This window comes from Hetaerina americana, unplaced genomic scaffold, assembly GCF_022747635.1.
Source record: "Hetaerina americana unplaced genomic scaffold, ioHetAmer1.1.p SCAF_15, whole genome shotgun sequence".
NCBI lineage: Eukaryota > Metazoa > Arthropoda > Insecta > Odonata > Calopterygidae > Hetaerina > Hetaerina americana.
This window is the reverse complement of record NW_027286625.1, coordinates 2162244-2184671: the sequence shown is the minus strand read 5'-3', so window position 1 is coordinate 2184671 and position 22428 is coordinate 2162244. Positions and strand designations below refer to the sequence as shown.

Sequence of the window (22428 nt, the reverse complement as noted above, 5' to 3'; positions counted from 1 at the left end):
CTTATCAGCAAGTAAAACAACTTGATAGAATTGTTTCAACACTTTATTCTGAGTACGTGTAATTCCCGTGAAATTTTGTTGGTGAATCATGCTGCTCGTGAATCTTCTTCATGTGTCACTAGTCTTAAAACAACTGATTACGAATTCTCTAGCGAAAATAATAAGTTTTGAAACCGTTGATGTCTAATTCTTTCAGGGGAAATTTATCGTTGAACCGTACTCGTAATCACGTTGATAAAGTCGAAAGAGGCGTTACTACGCTCACAATTAATGCTTATTTTAGAAATACAAATGATGAGATTTTTCATTGGGTGGGATGGGATATCTGTTACATAATTATAATTCACATGTAACATTGTAGCATAGAAATGGAACTTTATCCATTTTTTAACGACAGTAAAAACGGTAGTTATCTTTGAACGCGGGTTGATTTTTTTAGAACAAATCTGCTTGCAAGCGGCACGAGCAATGTTCCTAAATATTGCGTCATACCAATGAACGGCAGAGTTAGCATTGTGTGTGCGTAATCTGTCATGGTGAAGGGTGGGGTTAAACGTAGTGTGGCGCCTAATAGACAACGCCCGAATGTTCAACAACAGAAGAGCCCTGCGTGGGTGTCCACTATATTATCCACATGTACTCAGTATGTCCCCATAACCGCGGAATTCTCACTGTATAAACGTCCACGGGTGTAACAGAAAGCATATGACACTTTGCCAAACTACATACGCGTAAATGACCTTAGCTGTCGATCGAACCTTCTTTTAACTACTACTACAATATTTAATTCCTCTCTTGAAGCAACGCCATTGATTTTTATAACCATTATTATCAACGTGAAGGTTGGTTTGATAGGTAAGAGTTTGGTTTAGCTAGAGGACCCAGTGCGATACTAAATCCAACGGCATGTGAAATTCACACATCAGGGTAGGGGCCGTCCATAGTTTCCCAGGAAGAACTGGCACCCGACAATTCACACAGCTTGGAATAAGCTGAGGGTGTTCAGAGGCGTCCCCGGGAATCCAAACCAAACTCTGTTTAGTAATCCAATTATCTATCCACGTCCCTCTCATTTCCATAATAATGACAGTACCGTTTGGTAGCTTGTATCCCTTCAAAACCTACCTTAACCGGTAAATTACGTATAGCAATAATTTTTTAACAAAAAAGTAACCGCTAAATTTCATTCGAACTTATCAACGGAGTGAAAAATAATCTTAGTGTACGAAGATTCTAAATAAGTTTTCATTTATTCAAAGATTTCAACTATTAAAAGGCTTGTAAATGTTTCCTTTTCGTAGTCAGATTATTCATGTTCCAAATAGTTTTCTTAAAATTTAAATGAACTAAAAATGCATAAAAAGTAGTGAATCATAATGGCTAAAGTTCCACTATTTATCAGGTTCTCGGAAATTGGAAAATGACTTGTGAAGCATTAAAGAATATTTATGAAAAAAATTCTTTAACTTCAGCATGTAAATATGTAGAAACAGACAACATCAATAAACGTGAAAGTGAAGCAAGAGTTCGGGATCTCTTTCGTGCCGACGGGCGGGGGAAAATCGAAAATCACTTTAATATTCACGCAACTTGCCTCAGCTGTGACAGTATTGGACTCGATTGATGCCGAAGCTATCCTCTTGGTGTCGGAAGAAGTAAGTAGAATAACAATATCTATATTTGCATTTGTATTTTATGCCGATAGTTATTTGCACACATTTTGTGCTTATTTATAAACGCAATAATTTTCCCTCTTTGAAAATTTGCTGCCGACTCAAAATGACACTGAGGACCAGTGAAATTCAAATAAAATTAAAAATTAAATGTGAAAAGGATTCTTATCAAGTTTGAAGTAAAAATATTGCTTGTAAATAATTACTTAGTTTAATTATGTTTTATTCATAAATGAACCTGATTTCACAGAGTGAGAGATCGCGAAGATCAAGAAGTCTAGTGTTTATCAAGATTTCATAATTTAAAAGATTTCTAATATGCGCTCCGCGAGACGCATTTGTTCTACAGCTGCAGATGGCGACATGATCGCTTGTGTTCCACGCTCTCTTCTCGTCTCGCGTTCGCTCAAACTCTATCGCGAGCATATCAAGCGGCCTTATTTACAATTTTGTAGTTCACTCTTGAGGTCATCAAAAATGTTTTCAACCGTCGAGCGAGGCGCACCTAACTCCACTGACTACCGGCTATATTTTAGTAAGCAACGTCCTTAGGATCTTTTAATACTTGAATTTATAAGTCTTTCTGTGCGTGACAACTGCGGTTTTTTTCTTTTTAGGGAATGAAACTGGTCCAATATCGCCCCTTCATGACATTCCGTTGTGGAATGATCTTTCTAAAGGTATATTGAACATGGTTGTAGAAGTTCCGCGATGGACTAATGCGAAGATGGAGGTAACTGTCTAAATTATAATATGTCATGAATTGTAACATATGTTTGTTGCTACATTTGTTTCTTTCGACTTGTAGATCAGCTTAACGGAAACCCTGAATCCGATCAAACAAGACGTCAAAAAAGGTAAACTTCGCTTTGTTGCAAATTGCTTTCCTCACCATGGATATATCTGGAATTACGGTGCATTTCCGCAGGTATGTACTTTTTATGATATCTCATTTTAAATTGTTGCATATTTTTTGCGGTAAATGTTGACATGAAGTTAGGAGATTAAATTTTCCGTGTTGCGCGGTTTCTAAGTACTTATGCTACCTTGGTGACGGTAATAATCGATTTTACTGTTAAGGACTCATTTAACAGCTGTTGCTTTTCCCACATTGGCGATCGTACGGGAATATATTCTTTTTGTTTCCAAAACTTTCTCTCGTGCTACTTTACATTTTATTCTGACAATCGTTGTGTTTTCCTGTTTTGCAGTCTTGACTTTCTTGAATGTTGTATGAGGAATCTAATAGTTTCAGACGTAAGGATGCGCGAGGCTTGTAATTTGGGCACCCCGTCCAGTATCTCTGATTTCATTTTCGGAGGTAGGCGGAATTTTTGTTTAGTCCTGGAATACCACGTTGACAATTTGTGGCACTCATGATCAGTGCTTCTCAGACTTAGTCGTTTGAATTGCGAAAAAGTGACAGCGGTGAGCTTCCAGATAAGTTACTTCGAGAATTCTATTGACATACGAGATTTCCACCTGCACTACTATGTCATCCCGGACTGACTATTATTAAATGGATTATGAAATTTTCTGCCATTCATTCCGTTAGTTTTTCCATCAAAATAGGTGATGTCAAGACTGCAGGGGAACAAAATTAAAATCTTATACATTTTTCTTCACTTAGTTCTTTAAGATAAGTTTGTATGCATGAAAACTCTTCATACAATGTTTAGAAACCGTGATATGGTCATCTATCCAATTCCTTATTCATGCATCAAAATTTGCATACAAGCTTTGAACAAGATAGCTAATTAGTACTCTACCTCTTCAACCGTTCTTTTTAGTAGAATATTTTGAAATCCTCAGAGCAACAGAAGTAGTCCCACTCCGTATTCCTTGTTATTGAAGTTCTCATTTCAACTGTGCCATCTTCTCCAGCATTATGTGGCTAATTTTCGTTTTACCCTTGTTTGATTTTTAGTATGGGATTAAAATGTACCATAAAAATCTTTCGATATAATTGCTTCCCCATAAATTTCAATGCTACGGCCCACAAAACTGTGCCTTCCTCTGTAATTTTAACCCTTTCTGTTGTAATATTATCTATTCCACTGCTTTTTTCACCTCCGTATTGGTGGATTTTACGGATTGCTCCTTCTAATTCTTTATGAATACTCATTATAAAATCCCTTTGTAATAAGTGTATAAAAATATTTCAGGATTAAAGTTTATATGGAGCAGGAAAATATATATTAAATGCGACAGCTTTCCAGCCTTAAGGGAGGTGGATGAAGCAAGTTATGCTCTGTGAGTTAGATTTGTGACTAGAGCAAATATAGTAAATATAAAGAGAAGAGTATTATTTGGGAGAGGATTTGAGTGAAGAAATTAGTAACCTGTTTAGTGTTTGGAATGAAATAGGATGGAGATGTGGACCCTTAAGAAATGAGTAAGAAAATAAATATATGTAATTTGAAACAAGGGCATGTAAGAGAATGAGAGGGACTACATGAGTATAAAGAGTGAAGAATGAGGACCTACAGAATAATCTTGGTGAATGAGGAAGCATACTAAAGTTGATGTAGCTCACTTGCTATCATTAAATAACAAGCAGATTTTCCTTTCAGAAAAGGTATATTCTGAGAAACTATTTAATGTAGGTATTTTTCACTTGGCTTAACGAAAGCAGTATAAACTGCATGAATTTACTTATTATTCTGTATGTCTTGGATGAATACACAATGGAACATATAGGTGCATATCAGTTTTCATTGTTATGATATGTGTAATATGTCGTGAAAATATAATTTACTTCCACCTATAACTGAACTGGTTAATGATTTGGAAGCCCTTATCTATTTCTGCATACATATGGATGGGATTAAAAGAGCATTGTGTTAATAATCTGAAATAATTATGTGTGTGCATAGTTTGGTAAATATAATTTTGAATTCCATTTCAGACTTGGGAAAATCCAGATGTAACAGATGAGTCAACCAACTGCAAAGGAGATAATGACCCGATTGATGTATTGGAAATTGGCTATCGTGTAAGTGTCATTGACTTTTGAAAATATGGTGCCTGAAAACAACCCTTGATTCTAGGAGAAGGCTCTGGATTGAGTACTCCTAGATAAGTAGGCTGTAACAATTTGGAAGCCAATAGGATTCAGTTTAAATACAATAGGCTTAGAGTATGCTTGCGTTAATTGATTTTTGTTTAGGAAGTAAGCAGTTGGTAGATATTATAAAATTGTATAGGTAAACAGAAGGTTTGTCCTCATTATTGCTCTATTCCATACCCAATAATTGGCTGTGAACAAGTTGACAACAGAACATCCTCTTACTGGCTAAATGGTTGAGCAACTCACCAGTATTTTGATTCTTAATAATGGAGTTAATTTTGAAAAGAGTAATGGAGTTATTTTAAAGTGTTTTACAAAGAAATCCTACAAAGGTGAATAAAAACTGACTAGAATTTATTAATATGGATTTTGCATGGGATAAAAGTGATTTTACAGTTCAATGGAATCATAATGGAAGAGTAAAAGCTTAATATCCTATCTGACGGACTGCGTTCTCACTCTAAGTGCCCTCCACAAAGCACATCCAGTAGGGATTGAGATACCACTGAAAAGTATTCGATGCCGCCAGGATTCAGGCCCTCTGGGTGGGAATCCAGTACAATGGCCACTGCACTTTCTCAATCCCCTAGGTAGTCCAAGGGTAGAGCTTTCGACTAATGACTGGAGGACCTGGCTTTGATTCCCGGGCAAGTCCCTCTGGGCACCCTCAGCTTCATCCAAGCTATGTGATTAATTTTTCGGGTACCAGATCTTTCTGGGAAACCATAACCAGCAACAGGGAAAGGCCCTCCTACCCTGATGTCTAAATTTCACATGCCATCAGGCTTAGAGCTGGGTGAACTCTACCATGAAATACCAAACGGACCTTCAGGTTGATTACTGTGTTAATGGTTTTTTAAATAATAATTCATAGGTTAAAATTCCATAATATTTAATGATGAATGAATTTGAAAACTGGTATTTTTCACAATGTACAAGCTTTGTAAATAGTTATACTTAGTGCATCATATTTATTCATTGTTATTGATAGTTATTGGATTTGATATGTGATACCTGGTAGTGTTATCATCAAATTCATATGCACTAGGTGCAACTCTGCTTTATTTTGACTATTTCTCTTTTGATTTTCTAGGTTGCCAATAGAGGTGATGTAGTGCAAGTAAAAGTACTCGGAGCCTTAGCTCTCATTGATGAAGGTGATTTATGGTGTCTTTATCTTTTGTGGTTAGTAATTTAGATTTGTTTTTTATTCTGCTTACCTATTTCCAACTTTCTAGGTGAGACTGACTGGAAGATAATTACAATTGATGTGAATGATCCCTTGGCAGAATATTTAAATGGTATGTTTTTCCATATTTTTTAAATGAGTAAATCTTTTTCTGATTTTGTTGGCTTGCATATTTTTCCTGTTACTTTAAAACTTACAACAGTATTACGCTAATTTTAACGGGCCACGGGGAGTTTAGATCATACCTCAAGAAAATAGGGAAAAAAAAGGAGGGGACGTGTGAATGCATGATGGAGGAGGACACGGCAATACACAGAGTCCTTTATTGCCCAATTTATGCCGAGGAAAGACGCGAACTGGAAGCTATCCTTGGATATTTGCATAACGTCCAACAAATTGGGCAATACCTACATGAGGAACCGATTAGGAAAATATTGGAAAGATTTATCAACAAAAGATAAAGTAAGAACGGGGAGAGTAACGGAAAGGAATGGCATGTAACTCATATTTTGTATTTTGTAAAATTAACGAAATTGTATTGGGGGTTTAAACATAAGGCACCCCAAAAAAAACTGAAATTGAAACAATAAATTGCCCGATCCTGCTCGAACGGGGGGAAAAAAAAAGTTACAACCTATATCAACATGGCCTTATTTATAAAGTTATTATTGATGAAGGCTGAAAGATATTTGCTACTTATTTATGACTTCTCATATTCATTGAAGGTTGTTCAGTTATAGACGGTCAAAATTGATGGTCATTCAATTTAGTTTCAGGTAAATGCTATGTATACCAATTAGGATTTCAGTGTTTCATTTGTTTTAGTTATTCCCATAATGAAACAACTCAAGTTTTCATTTATAGTATGAAAGTGTATATGCATCAGATGCCAAGAATTATACCGTCTACATTAATCTCTGAATTCATATGTTACCCAATATATTAATTTTACTTAGTAATTTTTATAAGGAAGATGAATTTATGAAACAAATTCAAAAGGAGAAAAAAGTATGTTAATTTTTCCTAAGAAATTATTGTAAATATCTTTTATAATTTCTGTTTTAATTTCCAGATGTTGAGGATATTGAGAAGAAGCTTCCTGGTCTCCTTAAAGCAACTGTGGAGTGGTTTAAAATCTACAAAGTTCCAGATGGGAAGCCTGAGAACCAGTTTGCTTTCAATGGAGAAGCTAAAGGAAAGAAATTTGCTTTAAATATAATTGAAGAAGTTCATAAACACTGGGTTTCCCTTGTCAAAAATGAAGTAAATACTCATGAAATATCATGGTGAGTTCAATTTTTCAATTGTGAGAAATGGGAGAAAAAAATAAACTGTGGTTACAAGGGTCGAAAGTATAAAATAACCATGGTTTTGGCACTGTGCCGTATCATAAGTTGAAAAAAGTTACAAGCAGCACAATATATACATATGATAGTGGGGAAGGAGTGGAAGGGATGGTGAGGGTATTCTAAATAGATATATAGAGGTCCTTATTTGGGTAAAATCTAGGGGAGGGAATGTATGAAAGAATTGTTGTTTTGGCCGGTGTAACTCCCATACGGGGTTAAGTTTAGACAAAAATAGAAGATGGCTGGAAAGGAATGTGGGAGAGGAGAGGTAGTGTATGCATGGGGGAGAAGAAGAGGTGTAGTCATCTGTGAAGCAGAACTGCATGGGGGATTTTTAAGTTTGGAAGGAGAATTGGGTGAGGGGAACATCAGAGTATTTGGGAGGTGCAAAAGGGGGAGCGGGTGACTCCAACATTAATTTAAAAGATGACGCTATCAAGAATCCACACAGCATAATATTTTGAGCTCTTCTAATGAGTCTAGCCATCATCCTTTTTCCTTCATATGTAAGATTTTGGAACATATGTTTTTTTTGTTTTCTTTTAAATGTCATACAAATTTAGATGTTTGTTTTTACGAGACAATTGTGATGCTCCTTTATTTTGGTGTTGAAAGTTCTCCCAGTCAGCCCAATGTAGATGACATTGCAATCATTGCTGCAGGGTCATAAACCCTACTTTGCTCCACTATTCCTATTTTGTCTTGGCTAAACCCCATTATAGTTTTTCACCACATGGGTCTTTTTTTCTCCTGTATTGTAGCCATGTACTTTTCTTGCTATCTGTGCTGTCTTCCTCCTGTGTATGGTATCAATTAATTTTTTGTGACCACTCAATTTTTGCTGCTTTTTCATTTTATTGAATTCTTTGTGTTGAAACTGGAATGGGTAATCTTCCATATTTTCTGTAAGTTGGTGAAAAGGTTGTCCATAGGCTGGGATAGAGAATTCTTTTGAAGCCCTCATTTTCGTGAACAAAGAAGTAGAATGAGGAATTTCCATTCCTTTCAGTTGCATCCATTAGGAATTTGCTGCCGATTGTGACATTTTCCTTCGGTCTGTAGTGAATATTTCAAAGGAGGGTGATGAAGTGGCCAGGGAGTTGTAAAGTACTTCAGTTATTTTCTCAATTATATGACACATAATTTGTCTTTCATATATTTTAATAATAAAAATTTTATTAAAAACTTGGGTTCATGCGGTAGCTTTCTTATTCCTGTGGATAGATGGGACATGCAAATTTTGCTCATCATTTAGTATTATCATTAATCAAAACTGCAGAAACTAAGCTCCATTTCATAGGTATAAGAGCAGATGTGTGGATGAGAGGAAACTTGCCTCTTTTCTTTTTTTGTTTACTCTTTCTCCTTGGCATTACTGTTCAAATGTACTCTGAGTAAGCATTACCCTCCTATATCATCCAATATGGGCTTGACCCACCTAAAATGCAGACTACCCTGTGTCAGTCAAGCTAGTGCAATTAGACTGTACCAGTAAACATTGCTGAGCATGAGTGGTACTCCTTCCTGTATCATGAATTAATATGTGCTATTTTCTGCCATTGGAGGACTTAAATACCTAGTTTGAGGAGGACATTTCCTAGTGTGTGTAGGTGATTGAATGGTTATTTTTCTGCCACTTAATGCCACTTAAATAATACTGTCTAACTCTAATGTTGGTGTTTATTCAATCATTGTGTACGTGAATTAGTGTACGAGGTGGTCTGAATAGTGTCAGACCTCAAAAATTTGAGAAAAAATGTCTTGTATCTTTGTTAGGTCAAGAACTTTTCAGACCACCCATGTATTTTCACTAAACTGTTGTCATGATCTCAGAGAAAATTATGCTTACATTTGCTCCTATATTTTATAAAAGTATATGGGGAAGCCATTCATACTTAAGTGAATGATTTCATTAAGATTAGGTCATAACTCTGGTTACAGAATGCTATTACAGAATCTATGGGTGAATCTTCTGTTATGGAATGGATAGATTAGTATAAAATATGATCTTGATCAATATTATTGGCCCAATTTGGAAAACAGCAATGAAAAATCATTTAGGTTCAAGGGGTAGGACAAAAAAAGATAATGCTTGGTGTCCAAATTGACAAATGAAAAAAAATTGGGCTTGTTTAATTACTGCCATTAAAGATAAGCCATTGCTACCTGTGGGTGTAGTTTTATGGAAAAAACTCCCTTTTCTTTCAGTGCCAATGTTAGTGTGGATGATAGTGCTTTCAAAATAAGTGTGAGGGATGCTGAGGAAGTTATCAATAAGGCCCCTCCCCCTGCCGATGCTGAACCATTGGACCCAACTGGTAAGAAATATTTTTCTGCAATAGAACATTTATTTCTAAACAGCCAGTTCTGGCCAATTTCAGGAAGAACTTTATATTTTACAGTTTCTTATTAATCTTCCATAAAGTACTGTTAAAACTGTGCACCTCATTACTTCAAAATTAAACAAACTTACCTAGTAATGCCTGATACATTTTTAAATACCAAAAATTTCTTGGCACAATTATTTATTTTAAACAGCTCATTTTTTAAATGTCTTAATGCAAAGTTAATTGTAATATATTTCAGTTAGAATGAACTGTAAAGAGTTTGACATAAGTCGAGGATTGGAACCTGAAAATTTAATCTAACTTAGTAGTAGTAGTATTTAGGGAAAGTGACTGATAGCTAAGGTTATTTGCGCCATTAGGGATGAACAGGAAAGGTTGAAGGGTGGAGAGAAACCCGACGTTGGCATTAGCCTACCCTTAACAAAAGGTGCCAAGGCAGCTTAACGTCCCATCCAATGAATGGCTACTCTGGATGGGAAGTCAGTACCACCACACCATCTCGATCCCCCCTTACTTAGTGTCTGATAAAGAGCTAAGGAGTGAAAATAAGAAGGCTGTGATGGATATCTTGATTTGAGGAAACCCTCAAAATAAGGAAGTGAATTTACAGAATAATTTCCATTCTAAATAGCACTACACAGCTGTACTACAATCTCTCTGTACATACATTTATTATTAAGCAATGGGCCCATTATGAAAGTAATGCTCATGATTTGATTTATTTCTCCTAGAAAAAAAGATTTATTCATCGTACTTGGACAAATGCTTAAAATTCTTCAAAATAATCTCCCTCTGCATCAGTACACTTGTGGAGACATGTCTGCCATGCCTGGAAGGCACCCTGTTACTCCTGGACAGGAATGTCTTTCAGGAATGTTGTAAAATGCTTTTGGATGTTTTCCACGGTCTCTCAATGCTTTTCTTTCAGCTCTCTCCTCAGTCGGGGAAACAAAAAAAATCACATGGAGCCAAGTCAGGACTGTAAGGGGGCTGGGGGATTCATGGGGTGCTCCGGGCCTTGAAGTTGGTAATGATGAAGGACGTATGGAAGCACTTAAGGCACAAGCTTCGAGCAGACCTTGCGCATTTCCAGATCCTTGGTCATTATCCCATGTACTGCAGATGTGGTCTTGTGTGGGGTGTCAGCCATTTGCTAGATGCTCAATCGATGGTCGAAGCACAAAACTTTGTGAACTAGATTCACATTTTCGTTGGTTCTGGCTGCTTTTGGGCATCTAGAATGGGGTTCGTTGGCGACCTATTCCTGGCCCTCATCGTATGCCTTGTACCATCTCCCAGACTGTGGCCTTGAAATGCAGTCACCCTTGAAGGACTCTTGAAGCATATGGAATGTTTTGGTTGCATTCTTCTCCAAGTTGCTTGCAAAACTTGATGGTGTATCACTGCTCAAGCGAGCACACCATCGCATCGTGTTATAAAGTTGAAAAATACACTTCACCTGGTGGCACGTCTTTTTGCTCAGACTATTCGGAGCAAACTGGCAACTGGCTGCATTGGAAGGAGAGACCCCCCACCACATTTCCCAACCGGTTTTACCACACTGCTATGGATAGTTGCGACACTATAAACTCATGAGCATTACTTTCATAATGGTCCATGTACATTATCACATCAAGTTGCTCTTTCAGTCTCCAGAATAAATATGTAAAAACTATTTTTCAATCTCAAATCAAGATGGTTTGGCTAGTAATTTCAAGGATTTAGGTAATTTTATTTCCAAAACACAGGTTTTTAACTGTTTTATTCCTGAATTTTATTAGAAATGGAGCATGTACATAAGAATAACTTCCAGATTTATGTAAGATACTACTTGGCATACAGTATAAATCTTTCAGTTACGTTTAGAAAAACTTTCAAGGAGTTCAGGCATAATAACTTCATGAAGATAAACTGCTAGAACTTACTCTTGACTATCATAATAAGTTGGGAGTTCCTGCAAAATTAAGCATGTGATACCAGACAGGCACATAAATCTAAATAAAAGCAGTAGGCAAATAGTCATTGATGACAGTAAAAATCAATCATCCTCATAAATATAATTGCACATGGTTCAAATTTTTGTACATAATATAAGAAGTTATGAAATTGTAGTCATATTATGAGCACAATATTGATCATTTCATGCTTTAGTTTTCAAATTCAATGCCTTTCAAAAAAGATCAAATAAAAGTTGACAATATTTTGGGTGTGTGTGAGATGGATAGCCATGGCAAATAACTGGAGTGGTGATAACTAGTAATTTGAAGCAGGCAGGAGGTGGTCAATATCTTTTAGCCGTGGTATTGAGTAATTAAGTGGGTAGAAGTGTAGTGGATGGTAAGTGGGTGAATGATAGATTTTGGTGGTAGAAGTCTGATCAGACCCAATAAATGTAGTGATGATCTAAATGTACATGCCTCCAGGAGGAAGTAGTAAACTGTGTATAACCAATTAGAAGGAATTATTGGGAACATGCCAGGAAGGTAACGTCTGCTAGTGATGAGGGATCAGAACACTTGTGATTGACCAAGGAAGAGGTAGGTAGGAGGTAGCTGTCTAGAAATAACAAGTGACAGCCATGAGTGTTTTGTAGGAGAAATAGCTTGATAATAACTGAAATCAAGTTCAAACAACATCTCAAGCAAGTAAGCATGAAAAATACTGGGAGAAACAGATAGGTTTCATTGGAATAGTGATTAGATATAGATTTAGAAATATTGTCATTAATTTACACAGCTTCCTAATATTGGATATAGATTTGAGCATAAATTAAGGTGTTGTGAAATGCAATTTATAATTCAAAAGGTGTAGGAGAGTGCAAAAGTAAAATTTTGAAACTTTCAAATTAATAAAAATGAAGGAATACCTAGGAACATGCAGTAAAAATCTTAGAATAAAGGGATGGGCATGATTACAGGTATGATGTGGCTACAGAGGGAATGCACATGGTCATTGGTTATCCACCCAAAGATTGGTTTTTAGCAGAGCTCAAGTCCCTTGTAACTCCTTGCACTGAAATCTTTCATCATTTGCTTGTCATAATTTGTCCTTTGCCTTTAAATTTAATTTTTTCCTTCTTTTTTACCTTAAATTATGTTCTGCTGTAAACTAGCTCATTCAGGATGTGTTAAATAAGTTTCTCTCTCCTCCTCTTTTAAGTTTCATTAATAGGTTAATTAAAAATAGTAATTTTCCTCAAAAATAAAGTTTAATGTGACCGGTTTCAATGTTACTACATCATCATCAGGTGACAGTTCATTCAGGTGATGTAGTAACATTGAAACCGGTCGCATTTAACTTTATTTTTGTGGAAAATTGCTATATTTAATTAATCATGATATTCCACCATATCACGCCTGAAACGTGATTAATAGATAATAGATGTCTCTCTTGACCCATTCACCCAAATACTTTATTTGCCACTCAGTCTATTTTATTTTCATTGTTAGAATCTTATTATTGCAAATATGTATTGTTCTCATTGCTGTTAATGTTGAATGCTAGTGTAATTATGTGCAATTGTACCATAATCCTTCCTTATTTTAACTTAATTTCTGCTTTCAACATGCTTAATTACTAACTGTGTGAAGAAGTATTTTGCGTAAAACACTGATGTTTCTGCATTTTTACACTAAAGGCTAATATTTATAATATTTTATGTACTTGCCTTCAGGTAAAATTAGAATGCTTGCAGCAAAAATATGAGAATTAGGGTGAAGAATTAATGGAATGTGAAAGACTGGATTGAAGCAATTTAAATAGACAAGTATGAAATGTGCATTGCTGGTTTGATCATGTTGAGAAAATGGATGAGAGGCAAATCATCAAACAGGTACACTCCCAAATTTTCTGGAATTATTTGTTCTGGGACTGTGCCAGATTGTTTCAATAAAGTAACTGAGATCGTGTAATAATAATTCAGTAATGCATACATGAGCAAACTATTATAGAGCTCTAATATCTCTAAAGCTTAATAGATTTTTAGAGATATAAACAATTAGTAATAGCATATTAAATTCAATGATTCATACCCTGAAATCCATTCCTAGATCCAAGTTGGTAGGTTATGGAAATTCAAAATGTTCACTAAGTGTGTCCAAATTAAAATGTGCCAGACTATAAGCTACCAGAAAATTCAGTGGTGTATCTGTATACTAGACAACCATTCAGTTGCAAACATTGGGAAATACTCACTACCTTGAAAAATTTGGGAAAACATGGTAGCCCCTCATTTCTAAATTATGATTCCTGATTATTATGCCATATTTTTCTCCAGTGCTTGGAACTGATTTAGTATTTTGTCATTTGCAATATCCTTAATTCCTCCTAATGTCTTTGGTATCAACGAAATATGTCCTACTATAGTATTGGTTTGTGCCATGACCAGCAGTCACTTTGGACTTCAGCAAACTCGAATATTTTGCAACCAAAAGGGGGATTGTTACAAGCTGGGAATTGCCCAGTGCTTTGTCATATTCTCATTTTGAATATCAAATAACTGACTGCAAATTAATTGGCTCTTTTTTCCACGCATTCCCAATTATTTTAAGAGATTGAACTGGTCCATACTTTTCCCAGCTGAGTGGCCATCATGGCAAAGGGCTGAATTTTTTTAAGTTAAAAATGTAAAATTATATTCGTGGATGTCTCCATTTTCCGGGTTCCCGCCGCGTTGGTTGTCATGGTTGACGACAGTTTCGCCTGGATTCCACCAGGCGTCTTCAGGTCGAAGTGCCGATATCATTTTGGCTGCGCTTATATAGCCCTCGCTCTCTCGCTGCTGCGTTGTGATTGGTTGGTTTCTGGAACACTCTCTTCCAGGCGTTCGTCAGGTGGTAACCGTCTTCCCGGTTGAAATTTCTCGGCGTTTTTGTGATCTCAATTGATTCTCTAATCAGCCGAGGATAGTATCTTTTTTCCTTGGTGATTATCTCGGCTTCGTCAAATTTGATGTCGTGTCCGGGTTCGCTCCAGGCATGCTCGGCGACTGCTGATAGGCTGAATTTCTTATTCTTCGTTGCCCTCTTGTGTTCTTGCAGGCGGGTCTTCATGGACCTGCATGTCTCGCCGATATACGATTTGCCGCAAGAGCAAGGCACGCGGTACACACCTTCGAGAAGACCTTTCGGGATCTTGTCCTTGGGCCTTGGAATTATCTGGCTTATTTTGGACACGCAGTTAAATCTTGTGACAATGTCTTTCTTCTTCAGGACCCTCGAGATCTTTTCGCTTGTGCCGGCGACGTAGGGGATGATGGCATAGGTTCCTGGCTTGTCAGTTTGATGTTTCTCCTTGTCGGGTGTCTGGTGGCGTTTTTCCACTTTAGCGGTCCTTTTCAGGACCAATTCTTCTTTGTATCCATTTATCTTCAGTGCCGTCATCAAATGTTCCTTTTCCTTGGCCAATGATTCTGCATCCGAAAGTTTGTATGCGCGATGCAGGAGTGTTGCCACGAGTGATGCCTTCTGGGACGGGTGATGATGTGAGTGGGCGTTCAGGTAGCGGTCAGTATGGGTGGCCTTCCTGTATACTGAGTGGCCGATACTCCCGTTGGTCCTCCTCTTCACCATTATGTCCAAAAACGGGATTTGGTTGTCTTTTTCGGTCTCCATAGTGAATTGTATTGCCGGATGCTGAGAGTTGAGGTGCTCCAGGAATCTCTGCAGTTCTTCAGGTCCATGTGGCCAAATTACGAACGTGTCATCCACGTATCTTAGCCATAACTTTGGTTTTTTATCATGGGATTTGATCGCCGTTTGTTCGAATTTTTCCATATAGATGTCTGCTATCACCGGGGATAGGGGTGAGCCCATTGCCGCTCCTTCGCGTTGTTCGAAGAAACTCCCGCTCCAAAGGAAGTAGGAGTTCCGTAGGCAGTACTCTATCAGCTGCGGATGATCCTCTGGAATGCCGGATTTTGTGAGCTCTTTGATGATGTCCACCGATTCTTGAATTGGGACGTTTGTGAAGAGTGATGCAACGTCGAAGCTGACTAAGATGTCGTTGGGGCTGATAGTAATCTTCTTCAATATTTCGATGAAATGAGTGGAGTCTCTCACGAAAGATGAGGTTTGTCCGACGTAAGGTTGAAGTGACTGTGCTAAGTATTTGGACAGTCTATAGGTTGGTCCGTCTATTTGGCTGACTATTGGCCTGAGGGGCACCCCTTCTTTGTGGACTTTGGGTAATCCATATAGTCTTGGTGGCTTGGCCGCAGATGGGAACAGACGTGTTTGATGTTCCCGTGGAATGGTAGAATTCTTTATCAGCGCCCTGGTGTCTCGCTCCGCTTTTGCAGTGGGATCCGAACGAAGTTTTCTGTAAGTGGAGTCTTCCAGCATACGGGAAATCTTCATTTCGTAGTCACCTCTCTTCATGAGGACCGTGGAGTTTCCCTTGTCCGCTGGGAGTATGAGAATGTTTTCGTTCCCGCGGAGATCGGATAAGGCTCGTCGTTCGGCTCCCGTGATGTTCATTTTGGGTGGTCTTGCGTTCCGGAGAATGCGGGCAACATCTTCTCTAATTTCATCGGCGTCTCCCTTCGGAAGCTTCCGGATGGCATATTCCACTTCTGTGACGATTTCTTCCTTTGGTATTTTCGTTGGAGCAATAGCGAAATTCAGTCCTTTCGATAAAATCGAGATGTGAGCATTGGTCAGTTGGTAGTCCGTAAAGTTGATGACTGAACGGTCCTTTTCGGGGCCATGACCCAAACTGCTGGGATGTTGTCGGTCGGATAGTTTTTCGAATTTCCTGATCTGCGTCTCCCGCACTGCAGTTTCAGTATTCCGGGATGAGTCGTGGGTTATTGTCTCTATTGTGTCCCAATCAGTGGCGTTGAGTTTGGCGCCCAATTCCAGATGAATTCGTAGAAGTTCTTCCGAGCACAGGTGGAGGGAGTGGCGTGTGTGCCGTACCCGTTCCCTGAGTAGTGCCTCGCTGGTCCGGCGGAGAATTCTTCTGGCGGCCTTGGTGTTGAGGTGATGCTTTACTTCCACACAGCACGGTAGAGTGTTGGTGTCTTGGCAGCGTTGGAAAGGACCGCTAAAGTGGAAAAACGCCACCAGACACCCGACAAGGAGAAACATCAAACTGACAAGCCAGGAACCTATGCCATCATCCCCTACGTCGCCGGCACAAGCGAAAAGATCTCGAGGGTCCTGAAGAAGAAAGACATTGTCACAAGATTTAACTGCGTGTCCAAAATAAGCCAGATAATTCCAAGGCCCAAGGACAAGATCCCGAAAGGTCTTCTCGAAGGTGTGTACCGCGTGCCTTGCTCTTGCGGCAAATCGTATATCGGCGAGACATGCAGGTCCATGAAGACCCGCCTGCAAGAACACAAGAGGGCAACGAAGAATAAGAAATTCAGCCTATCAGCAGTCGCCGAGCATGCCTGGAGCGAACCCGGACACGACATCAAATTTGACGAAGCCGAGATAATCACCAAGGAAAAAAGATACTATCCTCGGCTGATTAGAGAATCAATTGAGATCACAAAAACGCCGAGAAATTTCAACCGGGAAGACGGTTACCACCTGACGAACGCCTGGAAGAGAGTGTTCCAGAAACCAACCAATCACAACGCAGCAGCGAGAGAGCGAGGGCTATATAAGCGCAGCCAAAATGATATCGGCACTTCGACCTGAAGACGCCTGGTGGAATCCAGGCGAAACTGTCGTCAACCATGACAACCAACGCGGCGGGAACCCGGAAAATGGAGACATCCACGAATCCTGAACGCCACGGAAGACTACGATCCAACATGTAAAATTATAATTTTAAATTAAGATGATCTTCTTATTAGTAGTTTGTGTGTGGTGTAGGCTTAACTGTTTGCAGGTTCTAGCAATTAACAAAAATAGTGGAAACAATGTCAGTATGTGACTGAGGGGAGAATGTTAGGCAAACGAGGAAAGGGAAGGAACAGGATAAGGATATTGGATGGGATGAAGGGAGGAAGAAAGTACTCAGAGATGAAGAGGGACCTGATATAGAGTAGGATGATGGATTTTGCTGGGGGTCACAAATTGTTGAATTAGTAATTTTGTCCATCCAAAAACCTACCTTAGCTGGTAGATTACCTAATCATTGTCATCAATACCATTGGAATGCATGTTAGGTTTATAATCAGATTCCGGACAAATCAGGCAAAAGATGTTATGCTTGTCACGAAAATTTCGATTAGGGATTTAGAAAACGAGTGCTGTGCATACGAAATGATTAACAGTTTAAAAGGCATGGCAGAGAAAATCATGAGTGAGTGCGGTCGAAGAGACTCTAAAAGATGATGAATGCTGTCTCCGGGACTATGTAAATTTAGAAATAATGTGCAAATGTGACAGATGAAAGATGTAGGCAAGGATAGGGCAGTATGAAGTTAATTAGTAAAAAGGTAGTAAGAAAAGGAAATGTGAAGAGTATGTTTTTTTTATCAGTTGTAATTTTGTCCATTTTTATGAAAACTCAACTATCATCATGGATTGGCATCAATAGTCTTAATGTAAACCTAGTTCCTGCGGTTTTAAAATAATTCCTTTATGCTACTAGGAAATGATTTTTAAACAACTTAGAATATTTTTCCTAGGTCCATGATAAATGTCATTAATGCCCCAAAGCATGTTCTGTTATTATGGAAGAGGAAGGCAATAGAATGTCCTTGGGAGAAGTATTGCTTTGAGCATTTCATTCCTGAAAGTGAGTAGCTGGTCTGTATTGGGTGTAGCATAGGGAGCCAAACCTAATAATACATTAAAGAAAAGTAAAACATTTTTTAAAATTTGCCCTCACGTTGTACTTCTGAAACTAGTCTATGTTGGGTTATATATGGGATGATACACTGAGTAGGTAGTATTAAATGCTCACATCTTAATTTGTTCAAAGAAAGGAGGCATAGTACTAATTATTTTATCCATTGCAAACTACAGTAACCACTGATTATCCATTCTAATGGATGAATGTTGAAGCATGGATAGTTGAAAAAGACTGATACCAAAATGTGTAGATATTATGGCCGTGATATAAGTGGATATGTACAGGAGTATGTCTCCTGTATGGAGACTCTCCATTTTCATTGCATATGGTTAATTTTCACTTTTAGCAATGGAAAGTATTTTTTTCCCTTTTTCAGCCATTTTACAAGGATGGAATTTTAGTTTTACGAGGACTCATAAGTATCACAAAGTGAATAGCAGAATGTATAATTCTCAGAAAGTTAAACTCATCTCGTAGCCAGGAAGTAAACAAATTACTAGCAAAGCATAAATTTCAGAAAAGGATCATTAGTATGGTGATATAATACTGATTAAAATAATGCAGCATAGATAGTTAATCCCTTATTTGTTGTATAGTAAGATTGTATTTCCTTGTCTTAAAAGAGAATATGGAATTCTCAGGGTTAATCAATGTGAGGGATATGGTAATGGAAAAGTATGGATAGTATAAAAATGTTAAATTAAAACATTTAACACTATTGGTAACCTTTTATTTTGTGAAATTAAAACTAATAATAAAGCCCAGGTATTTCAAACTAGTATTTTTTTTTTTAATTTTCAAAGCATTTTATTATTTTTACAATTGTAATTTTACTAAATTTGAGTGAGTAGCACAGGGAATTGAGAGTTAATTTTAAATATTTTTTAACCACAAGTGCATGCATACGAAAAGCAAGATAGAAGACCCTTTGCGAATATTAGTTCATTGAATTGCATATTTTTGTTTGCGTGTCATATTCTAGACTTATTTGTTAGTGTACTTATGTACCATGGGGATGTGTGTTTAAGCTTTGTTTGATTGAAGAAAAGGGCTATCTTGGTCAATTTCTAGTCAAGAATATTTAGCTCTCTTGAAATATCTATGTACCATACTTGCCTATTTCACCATGGCAGTACTTTTTTGTATTTCTAGCCCTTTTCAATAGGATTTATTAGTTTAGCAGCCAAATTATATACTACATAAGGTCGTATTGGCATCACATGTAATTACAGTGAAATGAGAAGATATGCATTCATGCATATATTGCTTAGGTCTGGATTGTGATAAAAATACCAAGCAATGGATAGGATTGAATTGATATGTTTCTAATTTGTTCACATTAGTCTGTTAGTTCAGTGGTTCTTTTCCATAACCTATGTAATGGTCATCACATTAGCAATGTAAAGAGTAGGCAGAATTTTTGCTGGTACTAGAATTCATAAGTATGGCATTACCTGTTGCAAAATGAGTTTTGCATGTGTAATCACTAAGTTTAAAATTTTTGCATTAATGAATTACATTAACAACCTTTGCAAATCATAATGCATACTTTTAGAAAACCATGTGCTATGTTTGTGGTATCAAACAATCAAATTTGAATGCAATCATTAAAATTTTTATGAAATTAAAATGATGTATAGGAATAAAAATGCATGAAATTGATTATTAATAGTTTGCCAGAATGTGATGTGAAATACCCCAGTAACCACTGCTTTATCCTGAAGTCATAGGAATTAGCTACAGTGGAACTTCACATAATTTGCAAAAATATTTTTACCAAATATGACTTGCATTACGAGTGACTTTTCACATTGTTAGTGATGAGAAGAGGGAGATTCCTAGAAGTATTGCACACCTGCTGCTCCAGTTTGTGCTATGCACTTATTCTGCTAGCATTTAAGTGTTGCTAGTAATTGCACATTTTTTCAAACTTGTCACCAAACACATCATTTGTGATTTTTTTTGCTAAGTTTAATATTTTTTGTGTAGTTAAAAAAATGTTCCAAAGAAAAGCCACAAGTAGGCAGCCATAAGAAAATAAATATAATCCTAGAAATGGAAAGTAAAAGCAATGAAAACAAGGTGTGAGCATGGCTGATATATCATGCGTATATAATTGGTCTCCATCAACGATTTGCAATATCTTTAAGAACAAGAACAAAATTAAGGAGATAGATGCTTTAAAGGTGACTATTATATGTATGAAACGGTTATGTATTCTTAGCAAATTTTGAAATGTTGCTTCTCATTTGGATAAATGTAAAGCAATTAGATATTAAATATTAATGAGAACATAATTAGTGAGAAAGCAAAAGTGATTTCCGCTGACTTTGTTAAAAAGACCCAAGGATCATCAATGGCCAAAGAAATATGCTAGGGAAGTGGGTGGTTTGAGAAGTTTAAGAGAAGAATTCAGAGTTGTGAGGCATGGTGAAGGAGTGAGCTCAGACGCTAAAGCAGCAGAGGACTAGGAAAAGGTGCAAAAGCAAATCTCTTTAATAGCAGAGGAGAATTCATGGCATGCTCACAAGCCAATTAAAGGCCATGTCACACTTCTATTTTGTGCCAATGCAAGTGATGATTTGAAAAGTAAACCCCTGCTTGTTTATCAATCAGAACCTCCATGAGCTTTCAAGAAGTATGAAGTTCTGAAGAGCAGGCTAAATGCAATGTAAAGGTCATGGAGCATGGGAAACTGCGGCATTATATATACATCGAGAAGGATCACCTTAATAAGTAATAAGGTAGTGGATATGCACACTACAAATTTATTTAATGAATATGCTGTGCCACAGTTTTACAAATTTTGTCTCTAGATAGCTTTCTAGGAAAAAGGCATTTGCATTACATTATAAATAATAAACATTATTTCAATTCTTTTTTTTACAAATCAAATTTGCATTCTAAGTTGGTTAATTCTTTAAAAAAAGAATAAATGAAGATGATTCAAGATCCTTAACATTTTTATAATTTTATTTGAGTTGAACTTTTATATAATTGATTTTGATGGCTTTTAATGCATTATCTTATTTTAAATTGATTTATTTGGGAAAAAAATTTGTTTAACTAGCGTTTCACTTTACATGGAGGATGCTGGAACAAATTATGATCATCACAAGGTTCCACTATATAAGTTAATATGAAATTGCCATCATTAAGAATAACTCTGTATATTATGATTGATAATTTATATATTGTGTGCTCATTATATTGAGAATCCACAGAACGTCCTTAAAAATTTCATGTTAAAGTGGGATAAGAACTCATTTTTGAAACTTTGCATAGCCGGCATAAAACTTAAGAGAAAGCACCGAAAAGTTTGTTTAGTCAGTTGGGCCATAACATTTAAGAAAAAAGTATCAATACATGTAGCAGTGAAAAGGGCATTCCTTAAGGTAGAAACTTACCTGCATAAAGTGCTCAATACTTTTGAGCAGTTTTATACAGCCTTCAAGTGACATCTCTTCCATTGAGCATATCCTAAGGAATTCCACTATTTGGAAAGTAATTTGTAGTGTCTGTTCATTAAAAACCTGAGGTAAAATGCATTAGCTTAAATTGTAACTTATTCATCTGTAGTGGATTGCGATTAATCTCTGACAAAATACCTTGGTCAGCGGATCTTTAAAGACATTTTCATGTTTAAAGAGCTAATAAAATGTGGCCATTAATTTATAATTATATTAACGTCATTTCAATTCTTATGCATTATATATAACTTTGGCAATGAATAATATCAAATGATGAATAACTTGCAAAAATTTCTAATTCATGTCATTAATTTTACTTTTCAGTGAACAAGTGGCACCATATCGTGCTGAAGTGAATGTGAAAGCTGTCAGCATTTATGAAAATCTATGAGAAATGGGATGCACATATGTTAATAAGTTTAACCAATACTCAGTTATGTTCCCATGGAATATATATAAAAAGTTCCAATGGAATAAGTAAAGGAAATGTGAAGAATTTAAACAGCGTTAAGGCATAAAAACTATCTGGTTCAACTGTAAACATCCCTTGTCCAAAATTTGTCTTGAAAGGAAAT

The 22428-nt window shown here is 36.9% G+C and overlaps 1 protein-coding gene across 2 annotated transcripts; it reads left to right on the top strand.

The window, feature by feature from the left end:
* Positions 1-2035: 2035 nt before the first annotated feature.
* Nurf-38 (Inorganic pyrophosphatase Nurf-38) lies at positions 2036-22410 on the top strand. 2 transcript variants are annotated; one of them, XR_011700556.1, is made up of 10 exons: positions 2036-2208; positions 2291-2406; positions 2482-2601; positions 4582-4668; positions 5837-5900; positions 5982-6044; positions 7005-7218; positions 9490-9599; positions 13303-13461; positions 22178-22410. XR_011700556.1 is itself a non-coding variant. In XM_071583770.1 (9 exons), the coding sequence occupies exons 1-9, from the start codon at positions 2037-2039 to the stop codon at positions 22207-22209; spliced, it is 978 nt and encodes a 325-aa protein (XP_071439871.1). In that variant the 5' UTR covers position 2036; the 3' UTR covers positions 22210-22410. The 2 variants fall into 2 exon arrangements, 1 of the variants encoding a protein (XP_071439871.1); XM_071583770.1 differs by lacking the exon at positions 13303-13461.
* Positions 22411-22428: the final 18 nt, after the last annotated feature.

What these genes read in the sequence shown, in the direction of transcription:
- Nurf-38 (XM_071583770.1), top strand. Translation starts at nt 2,037, where the DNA reads ATGATCGCTTGTGTTCCACGCTCTCTTCTCGTCTCGCGTTCGCTCAAA. An exon ending in GGACTAATGCGAAGATGGAG is followed by an intron (nt 2,407 to 2,481) that starts GTAACTGTCTAA and finishes TTCGACTTGTAG; the next exon opens with ATCAGCTTAACGGAAACCCT. An exon ending in CTTGGCAGAATATTTAAATG is followed by an intron (nt 6,045 to 7,004) that starts GTATGTTTTTCC and finishes TTTAATTTCCAG; the next exon opens with ATGTTGAGGATATTGAGAAG.